General features: G+C 42.6%; 1 protein-coding gene across 1 annotated transcript; it reads right to left on the bottom strand.

Annotated features, from left to right (window-relative positions):
- Positions 1-889: 889 nt before the first annotated feature.
- Positions 890-21,059, bottom strand: hcrtr2 (hypocretin (orexin) receptor 2). The gene is made up of 7 exons (XM_058058044.2): positions 20,795-21,059; positions 8,120-8,298; positions 6,937-7,180; positions 5,062-5,177; positions 4,750-4,970; positions 3,379-3,500; positions 890-1,852 (listed from the first exon to the last, which is right to left on the bottom strand). The coding sequence occupies exons 1-7, from the start codon at positions 21,006-21,008 to the stop codon at positions 1,680-1,682; spliced, it is 1,269 nt and encodes a 422-aa protein (XP_057914027.2). The 5' UTR covers positions 21,009-21,059; the 3' UTR covers positions 890-1,679.
- Positions 21,060-21,340: the final 281 nt, after the last annotated feature.

The following is a 21,340-nucleotide window of genomic DNA, read 5'->3' as shown; positions in this document are numbered from 1 at the left end:
GACTTGGACAAGGGCAAAATCATCAAGACAGAACCCAACAAACACGGCCGATCGCTTGGGGGGTGCGACCAACCGGGTGGGTGTGTCCACGCCACGGAAATACAACCGATCAGCACCACATCACAGTGGGAAGCTGACCTTTCTGAAGAAGACTGCAGATGACAGTCGGAACGTGTCAAGGTCAAATTTCCTCTCAACGTTGTGGCTGCATCTTTTCCAGGTCGCTGGTGTGTGTGTGAGTGACAGGAAGAAAACCCTGATTGGCTTAATGTGGAGTAGTTTGGCACCACCTGCTGGTTAGAGTGTATAAATCCCTGTCTCTTTATACAGGCACAGTATATACTGTATAAGACTTTTTTTCTAGAATTAAATATAGAATGGTGACCAAGTGGTTAGCATGTGGCCGCACCATCAGGAAATGGTTTCTCTAATTGGTCCATAGGTACGAAAGTGAGCGTGAATAATCGTCTACATATGTCCCGCCATTGGCTGGTGACCAGTCCAGGGTGTACCTAGCCTCTCCATAGGCTCCAGCATACCCCCACGTCTCTAATGGGCACAAGCAGCATAGAAAATGAATGAATAAAATATAGCATCTTATATTCAGGTCATACATACATACATATATACATACACACATGCATACATATACATATATGCATAAATATGTACTCCAGTTCAGGTTATTTTTACCATTAGTGAGATCAATTTGCAGCTGCTCTGTATGAAAGTAAAACCTCTTCATTTGTAAAAGTAAAAATGTTGTGAGGTAAGTTTGGTGAAAGGCCAGACATGTCAGGACTTCTAATTCTAGTACTATCGACTCTCTGTATTTGTAATTGTGAATGAAATACAGTGTGAACTCCTTTGAGGTAGACGGTTGTGCTGATGAGCGTATGTGTTGGCCCTTCGCTCCCCAAATGTAAAACCAACACTTGTATTACCTGAGCTGAGTTTGTAGATAGATGTAAATGCTGTGTGAGTACACACTCCACACGTTTTAGTTCATATTCTCAAGGGGAAACAATATAGAAAGGAAAATTGGATTTACTTCACTGTCCACTAATAATGAAAATGTATTGTCTAAATAGTTGGCAATACCAGTGAGCACTGCTTGCAGTCAAGTATGGTGGTGGTTGTGTCATGGTCTGGGGCTGCTTGAGTGCAGGGGAGCTGTGGTTCACAGAGATAAACATGAATCATACCATTACATGAGCTGTACACCGACTATTTTCAGGTTTCATTTCTATATTATTGTCCCATGAGAAGATACACTGTGAGAAAATGGTTGCTGCGATGTGTACATACTGTAAAAGCAAATATACTGATCCACCATTGTCATATCATTTGTTGTAGAAATGACAACTGCACTAAGGTCTATTTGTCTTGGGGGATGTGCTGATCTCTCGAGGCGCCAGCAGATACAGGAGTACAAAATGAGTTTCCAGTGTGAGGTGGCTGAGCTTCACTTTAGTGTGCTTGGCGGACGGATGGACGGCTGAAGCACATCCTAACTGCTGTGGCTTATCTTTGTCTCTTGGAGGGTGGTACAACGAGAAAGGACGGGCCGGCAGCACACACTTGTTCCCAAAGTAAGGGCAACTGAGAACAAGGAAAATTGAATGGCGGACGATGCATTCAAGTGCTTGTTGTAAACACAAACAGCTGCTCTGCTGGCACTATACAACCTGATCCGATATGTGAGACACAGTGTCCGTGTGGTTGACTTGAGTCGATAGCGACTTTCGACTGTCTGTGCTCATTCGAGCTCTCGTCCTCTTTGGTCGCTCTCTCTGGCCTTGACAGTAACAGTGACAAGAAAAGGCGGCTTTGAACTCCTCACGGAACTTTCCTACAAGAGAGAGAAGGAAAAATGCTCTTAGTTTTACTAGGATCTTTTTAGCAGCTATTTGTTCATGCATGAAGACCAGTGCAAGGTCATCAAACTGCATTATGTACGGTGGAACCTTGGTTAGCGTATGCCCCAGTTACCGTGTTTTTTAGGTAAATGTAAAAAATGTACCCCAAAATTGTGCTTCAGTTTGCATACATTTTCCGGTCAGCAATATGGTCTTGTTGTCTTTTTAATACACTGTGTGAGTGCAACCTTGTTCTTCAGGTATTTTTATGGTGGGAGCAAGTCAGTGATTGGTCACACACCGAAAGTGCTTCCTAACTATGAACCATATAAGGAAGTCCGCTCCTCTGTGACATCACAAAGGGGCAGGTTTACCACGCCTTTTGAAATCGAGCGTTTCGAGCCATCAAAAACTTCTTTCAGGGCTCACCTCCAAATGCGCAAACCTCATTATGTGAAACTTTGGCATTGTTTAACACAAGAATACAACATTCTAACTACATTTAAAGGTCAGAAAAGTGGAAAAAAGCTTAACAGATCCCCTTTAAACTTTCAACTCTGTGGTTTATACACAGCGGTACGGCTAATTGCTAATCTTGTATAAATTTCATTTACATCAGAACTCATACCAACTCTTGAAATACTGTGCGGTTTGCTAGTCAGTGTGAGGAAACACTAGCTCTTTCTTTGGCAGGAACCAATCATGAGCACTCAGAAGAAGCTTGTCAAGCCACTGGAAGTCAGTGGAGGTCAGTATGTCAACCAGTATAACAACTTAAGTGTCTGACTCACAATGTCACCTTTCAAAGAACACTAAACTCATCACAATATTGAAAAGGTATATATACAAATATATAAGCATGTCCCAATATGAGTAAAAAAGAAACTAAAGTTTTTCCAGGTTGGCTCTGGGTCTTCTGGTGAACAAAAGCAGCACTACAGCACCATTTTGTATGCTTTCTATGCTCCTCCAATAAACTGGAACCGTTTAAATTTTTTTTTTTTCCATATTAAACTTGATATATGTATTGATACATATTTATATAACTCTGAGGTATAACGTTAGTTGCTGTGTGTACACAACTTTTCAGCACCATTTTGTTTTCTTGCCTGGCGTCAGGGAGAAGGCTCTGCAGCATCTGCTGTAGAACAACCAGGTTTAGAGTCAGCTACTTCCCCCTGGCCATCAGACTGCTCAATGCCAAATAAGCCCCTCTACCTGCCCACACGCACAACCAAAACTTGAAATTATTATTATTTATTCTAAATTATGTAAATTATTTGTGCAATTTATTGTTTACGCTGTACATTGTTGTTGATATTTGATGTCATTTATTTATTCACCACATTATTATTATTATTTATTATTATACGGGAGCCAGGCAACAACATTTTGTTGGCAATGTCACTGCTGTGTTATTGTGCAATGACAATAAAGAAAGTCTATCTATCTATCGATCCACCCATCCATCCATCCACAAGCTTTATAGGTAAGGTCCCAGACGGGTGTACAAACTTACCACTGAGGAAATTGTATATGATGGGATTGAGTGCACTGTTGGCGTAGATAAGCCAGTGAGAGAAAGTAAACCAAGCATAGACCGTCTCTCTGTCATTTGTGTTCTTGAAGGCCCCAAATACTCTGCAGGGAAACAAAACAGGATCAGTAAGAGAGTCAATAATGGATTCCAGGTGATCCTAGGGATACAAGCAACTCTTAAGTAGTACGTTTTAGTGTTAGTTGGAGCTTACACCTAAATGAACTCCTAAGTCGCTTACACTGTACACCAGGTGTGTCAAACTTGTTTTCACTGAGGGCCACGTTGCAGTTATGGCTGCACTCAGAAGGCTACTTTTAACTGACAGTATATATCGCAGGTGTTCAAAGTACAGCCCAGGGGCCATTTGTGGTATGCATCTCATTTTTGGTGGCCTGAGGCACATTCAAGAAATTGAATTCAACGAAAAACAACAACAGTAACAATGGGATAAAAAGAGCAAAAGGTTATGATAAAACACAAAGCCAACACATAGTGTTTTTTTTTTTTTTTTTTTTAGCCTTTTTACAAAATAAAACATATCAAAATAGCCCCTGCATCCTTTGAGGTTTCCATATGCGGCCCTCAATGGAAAAAGTTTGAACACCACATATAACCTCATAAAATTATTGCACAATTCCCCACACATTTAATTTACTAACAAATTGATGGATAATCTGCTTTCAAATGAGATGTAAAGGGAGAATGTCAAGGTGACAATGTTTGTGTCAAAATGAAAGAACAAATTGATTTAGAGGGAAAAAGTCAAGTGCATGCTCTTCCTTTTTATCCAAATGGTTTGCCATACTTAAGTAACAAACTGCATTTTTGCCCATCATCCACAGTCCTTATGTGAGACATAAACATACATCTTTGCCTTTTCTTTTTCAAACAGGTACCATGAGGCAGCTAAGGATGCACATACCTATTTTACCAATAAAGTCCTCTTAAAAAACCTCCAAAATCGCCAACAACGTACCATTTACATAATGTGCCCGACATGCAAGAACATGCAAACTCCGAACAGAGATGTCCGAGGGTGGAATCGAACTCAGGTCTCCAAGCTGTGCGGCCAGCGCGCTAACCACTAGTTAACTGTGCAGCTGAGTCCCGCGTTAATGGACCAAAAAATTGCAACCGCAAAATCTGTATTCAAGTAAGTATTCAAAGAATTTCATCATATCGTCTGTCATTAAAATAAAAAAATTAAAAATTAAAATCATCCGACCTCATTACGAAAGGAAGCTCCCAAATGACTTAGTAATATCATACACTGTGTCTGGATCGCTATTGTTACCTGCTCTGATAATGAATTATGCAACAGTTAAGGTGCAGAACTGAGGATGCTGATACCTTTTCATGACATTGAGCACACTGATTGGCAGGTAGCACAGAGCAAAAACAAAAAGCACCACCATCAGCATGCGAGCTGTCTTGCGGCGCGCTCTGATCTGTTTGATCTCAGCACAAACTGTGTTGGTCTTGACCCGGACAGACTCCCCCGGCCCTGGAGTGGAAACGGAGCACTGCATGGACTTCCACTTCCTCTGCATTCCTGATGTACTGCCAGGAATCTGTCAAATGCACATGAGCCATATACGTAATCTGTTGCTCCGAGAGGAACGTGACTGTGATGGGAAGGTTGCTGCTAGGTGGAATACTCACCTGTTGACACCACAGCTTGCGGCATATTTGAATGTAGGCCACAACCATGAGACACAATGGTGCAAAGTATGTGACGATGAAGAAACAGCTGTGATACACCTTAGGGTAGACCTCAGCTGAAAGAATACAGAAGAACATGCTACGTTGATTTCTCTTAGTAAAACCATTGCAACCCACTTCACACTGAATATTGTGGCATGGTTTTTACGTTTAATCATTTTTTTGATGTAAATTAAGCATTTCTGAAATACAAAACCCAAATACAAACATAAGACATTCTGAAGACGCATTCAAAGATGTGATGATATTTAGCGTACTACACTGGTCACAAGGTGCCAGTGATGTTACTGTAATGTTCAGTGAGACACACAAGCACCAGACTTGATGTCCCTAACACAGGCTACTGTTGTGGCTGTATCTCACAAAAAGCAAAAACTCAACTCTGAACCACCGTTGTCGCGTTCTGACTGTGCTCATTTTTTCTGACATCAGTTGTGTTTTTGTTATCAACCGGCAACTTAATGTGAAGTAGAAGGCCAGTAGTATCTTCACCGGTGTTTCATGATCAAGGTGAAAGAATGAGAAGGTTTGCTTTCCCTATCATAGGTCATACGTCCTACGTCCCTCTACCAAATTAATGGACCTTGCTTATCTTTCGTGTTTGACACCAACTACAGTCAATGGCTTCGGATTATTGCCCTTTTTGTGTGGCAGTTGCACGCCCTCTTTGTCCTTTGGGACATGTATACTAGATTGCGGTATACAATGCTGTATCAGTGATTGACCAGTCATCGTCGCCCTAAGATTGCTGATCGACCACCTCCTTGTCATTCTTCAGTTGCTGCAATGCAATCTTTATCCTTGATGCTAGTTGCGACAGTCCAGTGTTGAGCGTGTGGCTGTGCATGAGCCATAGTGTCTTCTTCTGCTGTAACTAGTTTTCAAGCCAGTCTTCCGGACCAAAATTAACTTTCTAACAGGACTGTCAAAAGTAGCACGTTAACGGCAGTAACAAATGTATTATATTAATTATGTAAAAAGAAAATTGCGTAATTAACGCATATGCATCATGGCATATGGTGGCACAGCATAGCTCCCCGCTGAGTCACACAGAGTCTGATGCTCATTTATAACTTCCTTCTTAATGCGGAAGTACAATTTGCTGCATTTAAGTATGCTCGGAAATGCCCGAAAATTCCCTCAAAACATGTGAATTCAACTTAAATGAGGTGGTGTCTTTGAACGCAACACCTCACCATAATAACGCCGTCTGATTCAAATATTGTGCTATTAAAAAACCACCCATACATCAATTTTCTACACCGTTTATCCTCGCTAGGGTGGAGGGCATGCTGGAGCCTATCCCAGCTGTCTTTGGGCGAGAGGCGGGGTACACCCTGGACCGGGCGCCAGACAATCACAGCGCATATTAAAAAAACAAAGTGTTATGTACGTAAATACATTTTCATAATTTTCATCATTTACCTAACTTTCAATAAAATACAGTAAAAATTGGCGTATTTCAGACACAGTGATTAATCATGAATTAATTTGAAAACCGTGATCAATCAGATTGAAAATGTTAATCATTTGACAGTTCAAGTTTTTAAGTAATTTGTGGGAGCAAGTCTATAACCACGAGACACCAAAACTTGGAAGGCTGTACCTGTAGTATTTTGGTCCGTCGTTACAACTTATTCGAGTAGCTACCATTATTACCCTGCTCAACAGGCTGCACTGACTATTTTATATCGTATCAACCTGCCTTTTCGTCAGTGCTGTCCCATGGAGATATATAATTATATATATTTCCAGAAATGCGATGGTCGGTGCTGTAAGCAATATTAAATATTAATTGATGGTTTCATGACATACCTCCCCAGCGTTCATCACATACAGTAAACAAGCTTGTCTTGTTGGCGAGCGCTGGCAACAGACTGCTGCTTTCCATCACGATGGCTTGAGGGATCATGATGATGCATGACACCACCCAGATGACTACGATGCTCTTGCAAGCTCTCTTGGCGGTGCTTTTGAACATCAGTGGGTGGCAGATTGCATACCAGCGATCTTGTGCAATGCAGCTCAGTGTTAGGACCGATACGGAGACAGAGATGGTCTGAAAAGCAGGAGAAGAAACAATATGCATACTTTTCTCTACCTGGGGGGCTGTTTGATAAAGGAATTTTGTAGGTTGAAGGGTTGCCTACACACAAACTCTGTATGTTAATTTGCAATAGAGTAAAACCTAATCTCTGGAATAACTTAAGTTGGCCAAATTTGGATAGAGACCAAACTGTCAAACGCGCTATGAACATTGTGGACAAAAATCATACACAATGGACAGGTTCATTAATGTCTGTTTGTTTTATGAATAGCTGATTTTTTTAATTATGCAAGACTAATACAACTTCTTGGGGAAGATTTCATTTTTGCACCTCAACCACCTTAACTTTTCATTTTATGTCCAATAAAAGTAGCCTCACACATTCTGTGTGAAAAATTAAATGACTTATAGGACAGTAAATTATGTTAAAAAATAGAAAGAAAGAGAGGTTGACTTGGGTTAATTTAATCCACCGCTAATCATATCAGCTTCAGTCTCAAGGAACATTAACAAGGGTGCTTTGATTTAGGGATTTTCCAAGTGCCCAATAAGATGTGTTGGTTGTTGAAGATGCTGATGATAATTATCTTTAAAAGACTGTTCATTATTAGAAAAGGCTACCATGATGCATGAGGATGACAGTGGAACCCCCAAAGCTTATTCAATTCTATGTCCTCTTTGTTCAATCAATTGTTAATGCAGTTCACATCAATCGCTAAGGCATTTATTCATTTCCTATTCAACATGTTCCCTTTGCCAACTTTGAATAACATGTAACAAGTTGTAACGAGACAACGCTTAATTTTAGGCCGGTGGCTTATGGCGGGGGGGGGAGGTGCCCTTGGAAATTGTAATTATTAATCCAAAAAAATATTCAGTTTTGATGATAATTTCATCTCCAAAAAGTTTGTGAACCACTGATTTAGGCAAGGAACAAACTTTTTTTTTTACCTGCAGATAGGGGACAACCTTGCAAAGTGTCTGTCCAAAGAACCATGTTTCTGTGATGTCGACCACTAGACTCGCAGGCAGGCAGATGATGGTGACCAACACATCAGCAATGGAGAGGTTCACGATAAAATAGTTGGTCACCGTGCGCATGTGACGGTTTTTCCACACTGCAAAACAAACTGAAAGACATCACACAGTTACAAAGCTTCTCAAAGACATGATGTGTACATATCGTACAGACTGACACCTTCTGAGAGGGATCAGGGATTGATATTTAAGGTAAGGTCTACTGGGTATGATGATGTTAGGATTTACCACTGGTCTGCTGTTAGTTGTGGCAGATAATGGTGTTGTTTCCAATGACTTGACAGCCCAGGCTGTGTTTTTTGGCTCAGTGTTTAACACTGGTGGACTTTAATGGGATCTATTATGCTTTTTCCACTTTTCTATAAATATAAATGTCGTTAGAATGTTGTATTGTTGCGTTAAATGATGCCAAAGTTTCAGATAATAAGGTTTGCGTATTTGGAAGTGAGCCCTGAAAGGAGTTTGGGACACGCGTTGCAAAGGAGCGGGCTTTGTTATGCTGCTCCCCCACCTATGATGATATTACTGATTCCTCATTTTCCTCAAAAGTCATGATTTCTAAAACTAATTCTCACTTTGAATGAAAGACTCTGATCCATGTTGTATGCTTAGTGTGACGTTCCAGCGCCCCCTACTGGCCTGGTGTGCATATCATAGTATTGTCCTTTGTGTGCATGGGGATCACCTGCATGTAATCATATATAATATTTTTGTTTATTATATTTAATTTAATGAACATGTGACAGTGCTCTATTTTCATTAGTATTACAATACTGTGTGGGAGTACTTATGATAAAGTAGTTGAATAAAAGTAATGTATCATATAGTCAGAATGCATTCTTCTATTTTAGCTAAGTTGAGGCTTATAAGTTTGAACTTGAGTACAAATCATCTAAAATATTTGTATATACATCTCCTCAACCACTTAAGTAGCTCATTATTACAACTTGCACGTGTTGCAGTGCACAGGTTGTGAACAGTGTGAACAGGTTGTGTCAGTATGTGAACACAACAGAAATGACTTCAGAAAATATACACCAGCATCTTAATCACCTGGAATAATGAAATTAAGATGTAAATTTTCCTAGAGTTGAGGAAAAAGTGGGTATTATATGATGCTCATTAATTCACAAATATAAGCTGCAGCTGCGGCCAACATTAGCAAGCACACCTTTGAAGACACTTTCAAGCCACGCTGCAATCATTTCAGTGGGAGGTGACGGATACACCGTTAATTTGTTCATTTTCGTTCCGTTATTATGCAGTACAGGTGAAAATGAAACAACATTTGGAAAATTGACCGATTAGTAGTTTCTGATTACTACAATCACAAATCATGAAGATTCTGCAGAGGTAACTACTCTCCGACAGAGATCTCGTAGCGGGTGAGTTATTATGTTCATTCATTCATTCATTTTCTACCGCTTCTCCTCACGAGGGTCGTGGAGATGTTGGAGCCTATACTAGCTGTCTTCGGGCAAGAGGCGGGGTACACCCTGGACTGGTGGCTAGCCAATCACAGGGCACATATAGACAAACAACCATTCACACTCACATTCATACCTATGGACAATTTGGAGTCACCAATTATCCTAGCATGTTTTTGGAATGTGGGAGAAAGCCGGAATAAAGATGGCCGAGGGTGGAATTGAACTCGGGTCTCCTAGCTGTGTGGCCTGCACGCTAACCACTCTTATGTGACAGTCTTACATTTTTACGTCTTATAAAGGTGACTATAGGGGTGCTACTATTTTTTGAAGGTCATAAACAGGCTTTTTATGCTCCAAAACCTACAAAAATATTCAATTTATTATTAAACTATTTTTAATCCTACATTGTGGAAATTCATGAATCACAGTCAAGTCTGGAACTGCTTCACCGTGATAAATGAGGAATGACTGTACATAAGAAATGTTTCTGCAAACTCGGAGCGACATGCTGATAAGCATGCGCCATGTCACCCATGAATTGCACATTCAGAACTGAAGCTCGGCTGGTTGCTACCTCGGGTTTCAAGCCTATATTTGATGATGAAATTTGCTAAATTCAGCAAAACAAAATGTTTAAAATGGTTGGAGTCATACAAATAACACAGTTTGAAGACATTTTTATATTAGAATTTGTTTCAAGTTACCATTAGGGCCGCACGATAGAAGAGTGTTTAGCATGCAGGCCACAAAGTCAGGAGATCAAGAAGACCTGGGTTAAATTTTTGCATATTCTCCCTGTGTGCACATGGGTTTTCTCTGGGTTGACATTCCACCAGTCCAGGGTGCACCCTGCCTCTCCCCCGAAGACAGCTGGGATAGGATCCAGCATGCCCGCAACCCTAGTGAGGATACGCGGTATAGAAATTGGATGGATGGGTGGAATAATAGTAGTTATAAGGCAGGGGTGTCCAGGAGCTCGTAGGTCAGTGGACACTTCCTTCATCGTAACACAAATCCTTAATCCTCCTCTGAATCACTGAGATGAAGACCAGGCTGCTACCGGGGGAGTTTGATGAAGGAAGGGAGAAAAAGGGCAAGTATGACTTGAGTGGTTCACTGTCCATGTTCTGCAACATGCGTCAGTCTGCCTAAAATGTGTGTGTGTGTGTGTGTGTGTGTGTAGGGGAAGGTCGGGGTGGAATTCCCTTGGCTCCAGCCTCAGGTTGATGGAACACATTAAAGAGCCTGTGTGACATTTTACACTCAGGATTTAAAAATAATCCAATACTTGAGGGATCAGGTTTATCTAATTCAATGTATCCTCTTCATGATCACCTCCATCAACAAACCCATTTACAAGTGTTGTCGTACATTATTCTCCTGACAAAATTACCCATTTAAAATCATGTTTACATGATACCAATTTAAAATCACAGCAAAGAGTCGAACCTTATTTTGCCTTGAATTGCGTCAAACAGACTAGCTCATATGAATATCAAATACAATATGAAACCCTGCGCATCGCCCTAAAACCAGTGGGTGGCTCATTTTTGGCTCATTTTGAGTGACGTCACTGCGTTTGCTGTCACGTAATGACCGAACAATTTACACCCGCAAATTGCCGCTGCAATCAGTCCGCGAGCATGATTACATGCTATTATATTTCCCATTCGCGTTCATTGGTTGCAGGTCTGAAAAGGACCATCATTGGGTCCGAATACAACCGTTCATTAGTGCCAACCCATGCCCGTCAACATTGACTCTCTCCTTCAGCCCTCCAAGGGCTGATCTTACCAGTTCTTTTCAACTTCTCTGAGAAATGGAACAACACTTATGATGGCGGCGTGGAATCCCCTGAGGGCAAGTGCCTAGGGCAAAGATGTCAAACTCATTTTCACTGAAGGCCACAAGACATTTATGGCTGCCCTCAGAGGGCCAGCTGTAACTGCCAGTTGCTGGGTTTGATGTGACATCATGTCCGGTTGTGACATCCCTTCCAGTTGTTGTCAGCCCCACCTCGAAGAGATGGAGGGGCAAATAAGTGTATGTGTAAGTAGAAGTTGGAAAATCAGAGCATAAATACTACACACGTGTAAATTGTTGAAATACTAGGCATTTCAGAAAACACTGTTCCTGGTAGTCCATCATCACAGGAAAAAAATGCAGAGAACCCACCTTTTTCGGTAAGTGGAGTCGAGTAAACACGCTCCAGTTTACCATGAGCTACAAGAAGCACAATTTATACTAAAATCAGAGTTAAAACTTTGTTGGAACTCCAATATGTAAAATGCAGCCAGCTGGAAGAATGTCCGGTGATGCTTCACGGGGGGCTTGAAAGTGTGGCTTGCTAGCTAGCTAGCTTCTAGCAGCCTGCAAATAGTGTGTAAATAGTGTTGGAGCCTATCCAAGCTGGCTTCGGGCGAGCGGTGGGGTATATATCCTGGACTGGTGGCCAGTCAATTGCAGAGCACATGTCGACAAACAATCATTCACAGTTGAGAGAATTCAGAGTTGCCACTGCATATGGCGTTGGAATTGCACTGCTGAAAAAAGTCCGACTGTGTCATCGTGTGGAGAAAGGTTCTTCAGTCTGCAGTCATAACAGAGAGGGTCCTGTTTTTATGGAGGTCCGTGTTACCATGTTTCATGGTTATATCGCAGTCGCAGTATAAATGATTAAGACTGTACAAAAACAAAAAGAGAATTCCGTACAAGAATGCAGGTGGAGTAATATGTAGTCACTGATCACAACACTAAGGATGGCCAACATCATTTTGGTCTTTTTAGTTAACTTATTAACTTAACTTTGTTTGCAGTGCGTAAAAGAAAAGAAAAGTGGAAAGTGAAGTGAAATCACCAATTACAAAATTCTCAGTGGAGAAAGCAGTATTTTCTGCCGGCCCAGTCTCAACTAATCAAATGTGGCAACCATCATCAAGGATGAAGACTGTATCTTTAACTCATTCGCTACATTTTTCAACCTGACCGCTCACTCCCAAAGACATATTCATGCGTCTTTTAAGTTTTTTTGAACGCAAGAGACATAAAGAAGTGATGATGCAATTCCACAATAGAGGATATTATATATGATGCATTTTTAAGGCGAATAAAACGACAGAATGTTGCAGAAGTGCATTTTATAACAGCTCACCATGCATCTTTCCCATTGAAATCCATGCTCCGCAACAACCAGGAAGTGAAGTGCCGTGTAGTGCAAAGGAGGTTACGCTATGAAGGGAAATTTTGCATGCAAGCGGTTCAGTTGCAAATGTGACAATTGTGAATATCCACTGTTCCTCTTCGAAAGTCGAGATACAATATGCCTTTCAAAGACTTGGCAGAGAGAGGAGGAATTCATTCACTCAAATGACCTCTGCCCAGCTGGATGTTCTGCTGTGGTGGTTTGGCTATTGTGATTCAGGACGATTACACCTGCGAGGTGATTCAGTCTCAGGAATTTGCTTCTTTTGAATCATAGACAGCAAAGGTGTTTTTTTTCTCATCCCTTCTACTGCGTGTTGATCTATGATCCTCCTGTAATCGCTTCCATCTTTTTAAAGGATTTTAGTGACTTTTTATCTTCTATATTAAAACTAGAATCGGTCTTGATCCTTGGAGAGTTTAACCTTCATGTTGATGTTGATGACAGCTCATCTTGCTTTGCAATGGAGCGTTTGACTTTGACTGAAACTTTTCATTTTGAACAGCAGTTTCAGAGCCTACTCACCAAAAAGGTCACATTTTGGACTTTTGTTTTTTCACGAGACATTTGTAATGTGTCTGTAAATCAGGGGTGGGCAAACTATGGCCCGGGGGCCAGTTGCTTTGTAAGCATTTCAACTTTTAACACAGAAACTGGCAACATGACTTGCAAGTCGGATGTCTTATTGAGTAAAAAAAACAAAAGAACAAAACCGTAAAATTATATTACATGGTTTGATGTGGTCTGAAAGGGATATGAGAACATACTGATAGTATAGCTGATAGTATAACACTTTTACAGATAAAATTAGACAAATAATTCAAGGAAAATTATAAGCATAAAATAGTGTGTGTAAATATATGTTCTGGCCCCCCGGACAATTTTGTTAACTCAATGCGGCCCACGAGTCCAAATATTTGACCCCCCCTGCCGTAAATGATGTCCATTTGAGTCATCACAGTCTTGTTTTGTTTGAACTGCATTTTACTCCTGACCCCAACCTGTCAGAAGTTGGTGCAAGAGGCGTGTCATCACTGGAAATACTGTTGACAGATTTTCCACTATGTTTGACGCTGTGCCTCAATGTGGACAATTTTATGCACCGTTTTAATTCTCACTGTGGAACAATACTGAATCAGATTATTCTGGTTAAAATGATGTCAGCACAGAGAAAAATGTGCCCATGGATAAATGAGGATACCCTTAGTCTTAACAGACCATGTCGAAAGACAGAGTGCTTAAGGGGCCATCCATAATTTTCAACATTTTCACAAGAGTACAAAGAGTACTCTTTTGAGCAACCCCCCCCCCCCCCCCCCCCCCTAAAAAGAGTACAATCCCAAATGAAAAATGTTGATAGGTCCATGACCAACTGACCCAATACAGCCAGGAAATTCGAACATGTCCAATAGTGTTCCCTGGCTCTATTTTGGGACTCTGGTCAATCAGTCACTGCCCATCAACATTGTATTGAACACGAACAAGATAAAAAATTATATCAAATGCCTCTTTTTTGTATTTTTCTTTCAAGAAAATCCAAATGTATTACAAATTTGGTCTTTTTGTATTGTTCTTTCTATCAAATGATACATGTAGAAAAGTCCTGATGCAACAACTGTTTTCCACAGGATTTTTTAAACAAGGGAATACTTCTTGTATACACACATGATTACTCAAGGAGCAGAAGAGTTGCCCCTGGTTTCCAAAAGCCTGAGGAGATCAAATCTTCTTTGAAATGATGGACACAACCCTTGAACTCAACTCAATGCCCTTGAACTCAAAGTATGCAATAAAGATGCCACAACTGTTTTGAAAAGGCTTAACAATCACACCTATAGTGTAGTCAGTGTATCACAGGAAGTGAAAATCACATTGATTGTTACTGCACTGTCCACAAAGTCAAATTCACCACCACAGAGTCATTCAGAAAATGGCAATCACAGCCAGGTCCATGCCCAAATATAGAAAATAAACACAGAGCTGGCGAATAGATTCAAGATGGTCGGTTTAGTTTTGATCTTCTCCATTTTCACAACGGCACTTGGGAACAAATCCGCCCTGCTCGATTCCTTCGATTTGGAACCTTTCCAAGTCGCCTGGCCAGCCGCGACAGCGTCCTTCCGCTTTCTTTCCGAACGCACAAAGCAGTAAACATTGATGTATTGTTCGTATGCATTGCTCGGTGAGCGATGAATGGCAGTAATTCTCTTTTTGATGAACGAAAATAGGTAATCGAAATCACCGGGGTCGGCCATTGTCTGATTGTTGTGTTGGAATGCGAAGCACGCAGAGCCACGTGGAGTATTGCGTGGACTGGTACGCTCTCGCGCTAGCATACGACGGCAGGGGACCAGTCTATTCGCTCTAAAATTTGACTGCGTCCCGCGGTTCGAACATACAGACATCGAGATTTTCTGGTTTTCAAAAAAGCGTACGTTGATGTCTTATCCCCCTCCCCCCCCCTAGTACGGTTTGTACGCTCGTGAAAATGTTGAAAATTATGGATGGCCCCTAAGTGAAACCATTAAACTCCACAGACTTTATCTTAGGAATCTTAGTGTTCTCATAAAATGAAATGGTGAAGGAGGCTAGAACTAGAAATAGTTTGCTACACTCAAACAACCAATCAAAAAAACAAGGGGATACCTTCTATCCCCAGCCACACCTGTTACACCTGCATCTTGTAAAACTGACAGCAATGCCTTGCTGAGATTTCTTGTTGACGATGAAGGACAAACCACCCCCCCCCCATCATGTGGTACGTTTGCTGTCAGTGAACCTTCCCCGCGACATGTGGTTGTCTTAGTGAAACCGTCTTCGTGCTCATCCGATGTCCTTCAATTCAGGCTTTTTCAAAAAGTGTTTGAGCAGCTGTATTTTTATCTTTACCAATGTAATATCCATGAGGCATTTCAATCTGGTTTCCGTAAATTTCCCTCGAGTCCACAACTCAATACAAAGTATTTGTTTTGTTTTTGCTGCTTGAGCTACTGAAATGAGACACACTTGGTGTTTAAAGACACAACTATACACCGACAGCAATCTTTTTTACCATTCTGTTATTTTTTTAACTGTTTTTTCTGCAATGGGAGAAAAAGAAATGTATTTTATGTGGTACAAGTCTGTCACGTACACCATGTAAAGTTGTCTTGATCTATGGTGTGCAACCACGGAAACTTGAAAGTTGAAAATTGAAAGTGTCAAGTGATATTCTGGGAAATACACCGTTGTGGTCTTTGACACAGTTGACCACCAGATGCTGTTGGAAAGGCTGGGGCGCCATGTAGGTCTGTCGGGGTCCATTCTACATTGGTTTGCTTCCTATCTATCTGGTCTACCAAGTAGAGTCTGAGTCAGCAGAGCTGCTGTGTGGAGTCCCCCGGGGTTCTGTTTTGGGGCTTGCCCGGTTTATGTTGTATTTGCTTCCTTTGGGAAAGATCATTCAAAAGTTCTGTAATGTTTCGTATCATTTATACACTGATAACATCCAGCTTTACTCCTCCTTCAAGCCATCCGAATTTCAGAAGTTAGACTCCCTGAAAAGCTGCTTAGAGGAAATCAAGAACTGGTTGAGTGTTAACTCTGTGCCGCTAAGCGTCAATAAAACACAAACCCTGATTCTCGCCCCTGATGACTCTATCCCAGCAATTAAGCAGTGCATGGGTGACATGGGCCAGTCATACAAGTCATCCCTTAGAAACTTGGGTGTTATTTTTGACAAGGACACGCCGTTAGAGCAGCACTGTACCATGGTGTCATATGATGATTTGGAGCTAATCATTAATGCCTTTGTCTTCACAATTAGACTATTGCAATAGTATTTTCTCTTGTTCAGGCAAGAAAGAGCTGTCTCGCCTACAACTGGTGCAAAAATTCTGCAGCAAGGATTCTGACTCGCACAAATAGATCAAATGTATATATCGCCCATTCTAAAAACTCCCCATTGCTTGCCAGTCTCCTATCAGAGAGATTTTTACATTTTGGCTTGAGTATGGTATTGAGTTGTATCAAAGGACTGATTCTGCCCTACACCCTTGTTTGTTCTCTCTGGTTTATGGACCAGAACCCACTGATGGTTCCACATACCCGTTTCCGGACCAGAGGGGGCCGATCTTTTCTTTGGAATGATCTACATCCCTCTGCGTTTGTTAGACTCTGTTGTGTCACGATCGGGCTTCACCCCCTCGTGACAGCTTTCTTAGTTTTCGTCTTTTTCTCTGTTCCTCGTTCGTGCCCTTATTTTGTATTGACTTCCTCTGTTGCTCTGTTCTGTTTTCCGTTCCTCTCTACTTTCTCCCGCACCTTTTTTCAATTTGTGATTGCTATTTAGTTCAGGTGCAGGCTCCGTTTGTTTGTGGGTTCATTGCCATGTCTTGTGTTGAGTTTGCCATGTTAGGCGCCATCCTGCTGCATAGCGAAAATAAATAAATTTTTACCTGCCTTTGGGTCCTAATCTTTGCATCCTGGGGTCAAACCTTAAAACTCTCAAGCCGCACCGTGACAGAATGAACCCACCAGACGATGACCTCGCGGAGATGGATTTCTGGACCCTGCAGTTCTTTAAGGCGATGGAGGAGGAGTGCGCAAAGTTCACTCCGGAGGAGCTGGAAGACATGGTGTGGGGGCCGGACGGCACGCTTATCCCCATGATGTGGGTGTACCCCGGACCCAGCGCTGACACACCAGCCCGCCGACGATGACGCCAACGCACGTCTCGGCCAGTTCCAGCAAGGCTTCAGCGGGCGAAGCCGTCTCCTCCCTAACCTCCGCACCAAGCCGGGGTGCCCCGCTCACGCTGCTTCAGCTCCCCGGCTCCCGTGCCAAGCTGCGTGACTCCACAGATTCCTCAAGACCCTCCTCCAGGTCCCCCTCCTCCCGTCCCTGGTTCCACGTCCAGTGGCATACGGTGTCTGGAATCCGCCTTTGGAAGGGGGGGCTAGTACGACCAGCTGTGTGTCGGAGGACGCACATCACACCTCGTCCGTGGAGTGTGGTGCCCTCTGCTGGTCGCCCAAAGAGGAACAGCCCGCCGGACCTCCAGCACAATCGGTTCTTCCGGCTAACCGGGATGTGCTGCCCGGTACGTTTCCTCTTGACCAAGACTCACATTCCTCTTCCTCTGCTCCACAGTCCAGCCAAGATCCAGGACTCACTCCTCCTTCGCCTCCTTCCCTTCCACGGCGGGGTGCCACGCCTCCTCCTTCGGTGTCCGCTCTTCCACGGCGGGATGCCACGCCTCCTCCTGATCCGGCCTCCGCTCTTCCACGGCGGGATGCCACGCCCCCTTCTGATCCGGCCTCCGCTCTTCCACGGCGGGATGCCACGCATCCTCCTGATCCGGCGTCCGCTCTTCCACGGCGAGATGCCATGCCTCCTCCTGATCCGGCGTCCGCTCTACCACGGCAAGATGCCACGCCTCCTCCTGATCCAGCGTCCGCTCTTCCACGGCGGGATGCCACGCCTCCTCCTGATCTGGCGTCCGCTTATCCACGGCGGGATGCCATGCCTAGCTCATGCCAAGTCTTGAACAATGGTAGTCCCACAAAAAAACGTATAATGACCACATTTCCACTACTGATGTTGTGCCAAGATTGTCTGCACTTATAGCTTCACAGCACCAGAAGTGGACCCATTCTGTGCCCCAAAAAGAGTGCTCCTCTTCGGGCAAGCGAGGTGGATACAGCACCTTTGCATCCCAGTTCTCCTGAGCTCCATGGCAACGACGGTGCTTCTGACAAAATGTGTCCAACAATGAGTGCTCCTCCTCGGGCAGGCAAGGTGGAGGCAGCACCCTCCTACCCAGCTTTTCCTGTGCTCCACTGCACCAGCAGTGCCGTACTACTCTTTCAGTTCAAGCAGTAGCACATAAGCTACCAGTAGCTCCTAACCACTTTTCAGTCAAACACTGGTGAACACTGTCCAAAGTAAGGATTGACCGATACATCGGCCGGCCGATATTTACGTTTTTTCCGTGTATCGGTATCGGCCGATACGCGCGTGGATTCGCCGATATATTTTCCACCGCATGATTTACAGTCAGGTATCCGTCGGGGCAGCTTTGTGTTGCCCCGCGGCAGAGTACCGCGCCCCCACTGTTGAATCACATCAAGAGCGCGTTTTCACAAGTAATAGAGTTAGCTTGCTTTTTACACCTTACTAAGCCCATCACATTTCACTGGGTGATCGCTAGGCATAACAATTTAAGTCATGGTGGGACAACAAGAAAGCCCAAAAACATCACATACCAACGCAACAGACGAATAAAAGCACTCTCACTAGTTGAGCAGAACAAGAATGAGCAACTATGCAACTTTAAATGCGTGTCATGTTATGTGTGTGCGCTCTCTCCGAGCACGCACGCACACACACACACACACACACACACAGAAGGAATTGGAGCAGCCGTGTCTGCTTATGAGAGGTCTTTAGCGTGCACAACACGAACTTTAATGATGAGAGAAAGAGATGAGAGATGTTTTATATTTCGTACTAAATTGTGTCAATGTGATGTGTTTGTGTGTGTGGACGCGGGGGGCGAGGGTGTGCGTCACACTGCGGAGGAGCAGTCATCACATCGATGCTAAATAAATTTAAACTACGACAGAAATGTTTTGCACATGGTTGAATATTTATTCCTTTTAAAGTTGATCATGCCGTTTAAATGTGTGTTTAAAAAAGCTGAATCCTACTGTGTTCAGTGTTTACATTTCAATAAATATTTGTTTAAACTTGAGACCTGGAATATTTGTTATCATGGTCATTTTTTCATGTAAATTGAGGGATCAAAAGCGGTATCGGCCACAAATATCGGCCCAAGCAAAATCGGCCAACGGCTAAAGGTGATGGAAAAAAATCGGTATCGGCCTCGGCCCCAAAAAAACCATATCGGTCGATCCCTAGTCCAAAGTGTTCATTCATTTAATAACAAAGTGGGGTTTGGCAGTAGTTCAGAAGTACTCCGGAGTGCTTGGAGAGTGTGACCAATCACAGCAGAGTGCATGTCTGGAGGCGGGCCATGGGTGGAATAAATTACAACAGATCGTTTTGGGAATCCAAAAAAATACAGCCAGAATAGGTACAGATTCTGGAAGATCTAGAAAGCATTTTGTGTGGTTTATTGTGTGTAGCTGCTCTATAGGAGTCCACAACTCAATACAAAAGGGCCAAAAATTACCCCTTTAATCTACTGTACTAAGAGTCTTGTTAACTTTAATTACTTATTATTAAGGTTTATTATTAGCATCTTAATATCCATCCATTTTCTGTACCGCTTATCCTCACTAGGGCCAGTTGCATGTTGGAGCCTATAGCATCTTAATTAGTTACCAAAAAAAAAAACTGTCCATCTGACTTAGGGCTAGAGGCAGTACATGATGGACTGGTCACCAGCCAACCACAGGGCACATATAAACAAACAACCACTCACATTTACAATATATTCATACCTATGGACAATTTAGGGTCTCCAATTAACCAAACATGCATCATTTTGGAATATCTTTTGCAAAATAATAATAGTTTTGATTGATAGATTGATTTTCATAGATTAATAATTTAAAATCATTATTCTGGTTGCAGCAGCTGAGGTGTAGAATTGGTTACCATCTATTGCTACATAAGAAAACAGAAATACATTTCATTCAGATGCAGTGCACCACTGCATTAACATTAATAATAAGCATATTATTACATCTAGTATTTGTGTTGTGTTTCTGCAATAAAAAAAAAATCTATTTTATCGTAGACAACTCCAGCTTCATCTTTAAATACTGCCATTCATTATTCCTGCGGCAGACACAGTAAGACATTTGGAAGCAATGACACCTGTTACTGCACTTCAGATTATGCAGGGGAAAGCACGGTTATTATTTTGTATACGACAGAGTTGTATCTCATGTTAGACATACACATTTTTGCATTGAAGTTTAATAAGTCCATCTCATAATTGCTACTTACCGAGGGAGTTGCCAATGAGTGACACGACGAACACGACGACATAAGCCACGATGAGAACCCATTCGTACTGTTTGGGGTGCAAATACTCCGTCCAGATGTATCGCAAAAGTTCATCGTCGTCCACCGTGGACAGTGCAGGGTGCAACTCCGTGCTGTTGGCTGAGTGTACAGAAAAGCATTCTTCACAAGTCGAATCATCCGTGCCCCCCGACATGATTGTGTGTGTTTGTGATAGCCTTTGCTCTTCTCTCGAGGCTGTACTCTGACTGACTGACTGACTGGCTGACTGACTGACTGAATGACTGACTGGCTGACTGAATGACTGAGTGTCCGCGGTGAAACGTCAGCACACGCACGCGCCAAAAGCAGCAGCAGCGCACCTCGTGAGCCGGTGACAGATGTGCGAGACATGAACGAGTCGTTCAAAACTCGCAAGTTTTTTTTTTTTTTTTTTACTGAAGTGGGACTCACGGGTACTGGTCCCCGTTAATTCCTTCCTTAGAGAAGAAATGATCATACTAAAAAGATGGTTTGATGATAATAGAT

Source organism: Doryrhamphus excisus, linkage group LG20 (assembly GCF_037039965.1).
Source record: "Doryrhamphus excisus strain RoL-2023G ecotype Guam linkage group LG20, RoL_Dexc_Guam_v1.1, whole genome shotgun sequence".
In the NCBI taxonomy this organism is placed as follows: domain Eukaryota; kingdom Metazoa; phylum Chordata; class Actinopteri; order Syngnathiformes; family Syngnathidae; genus Doryrhamphus; species Doryrhamphus excisus.
This window is presented reverse-complemented; position numbering and strand designations above follow the sequence as displayed.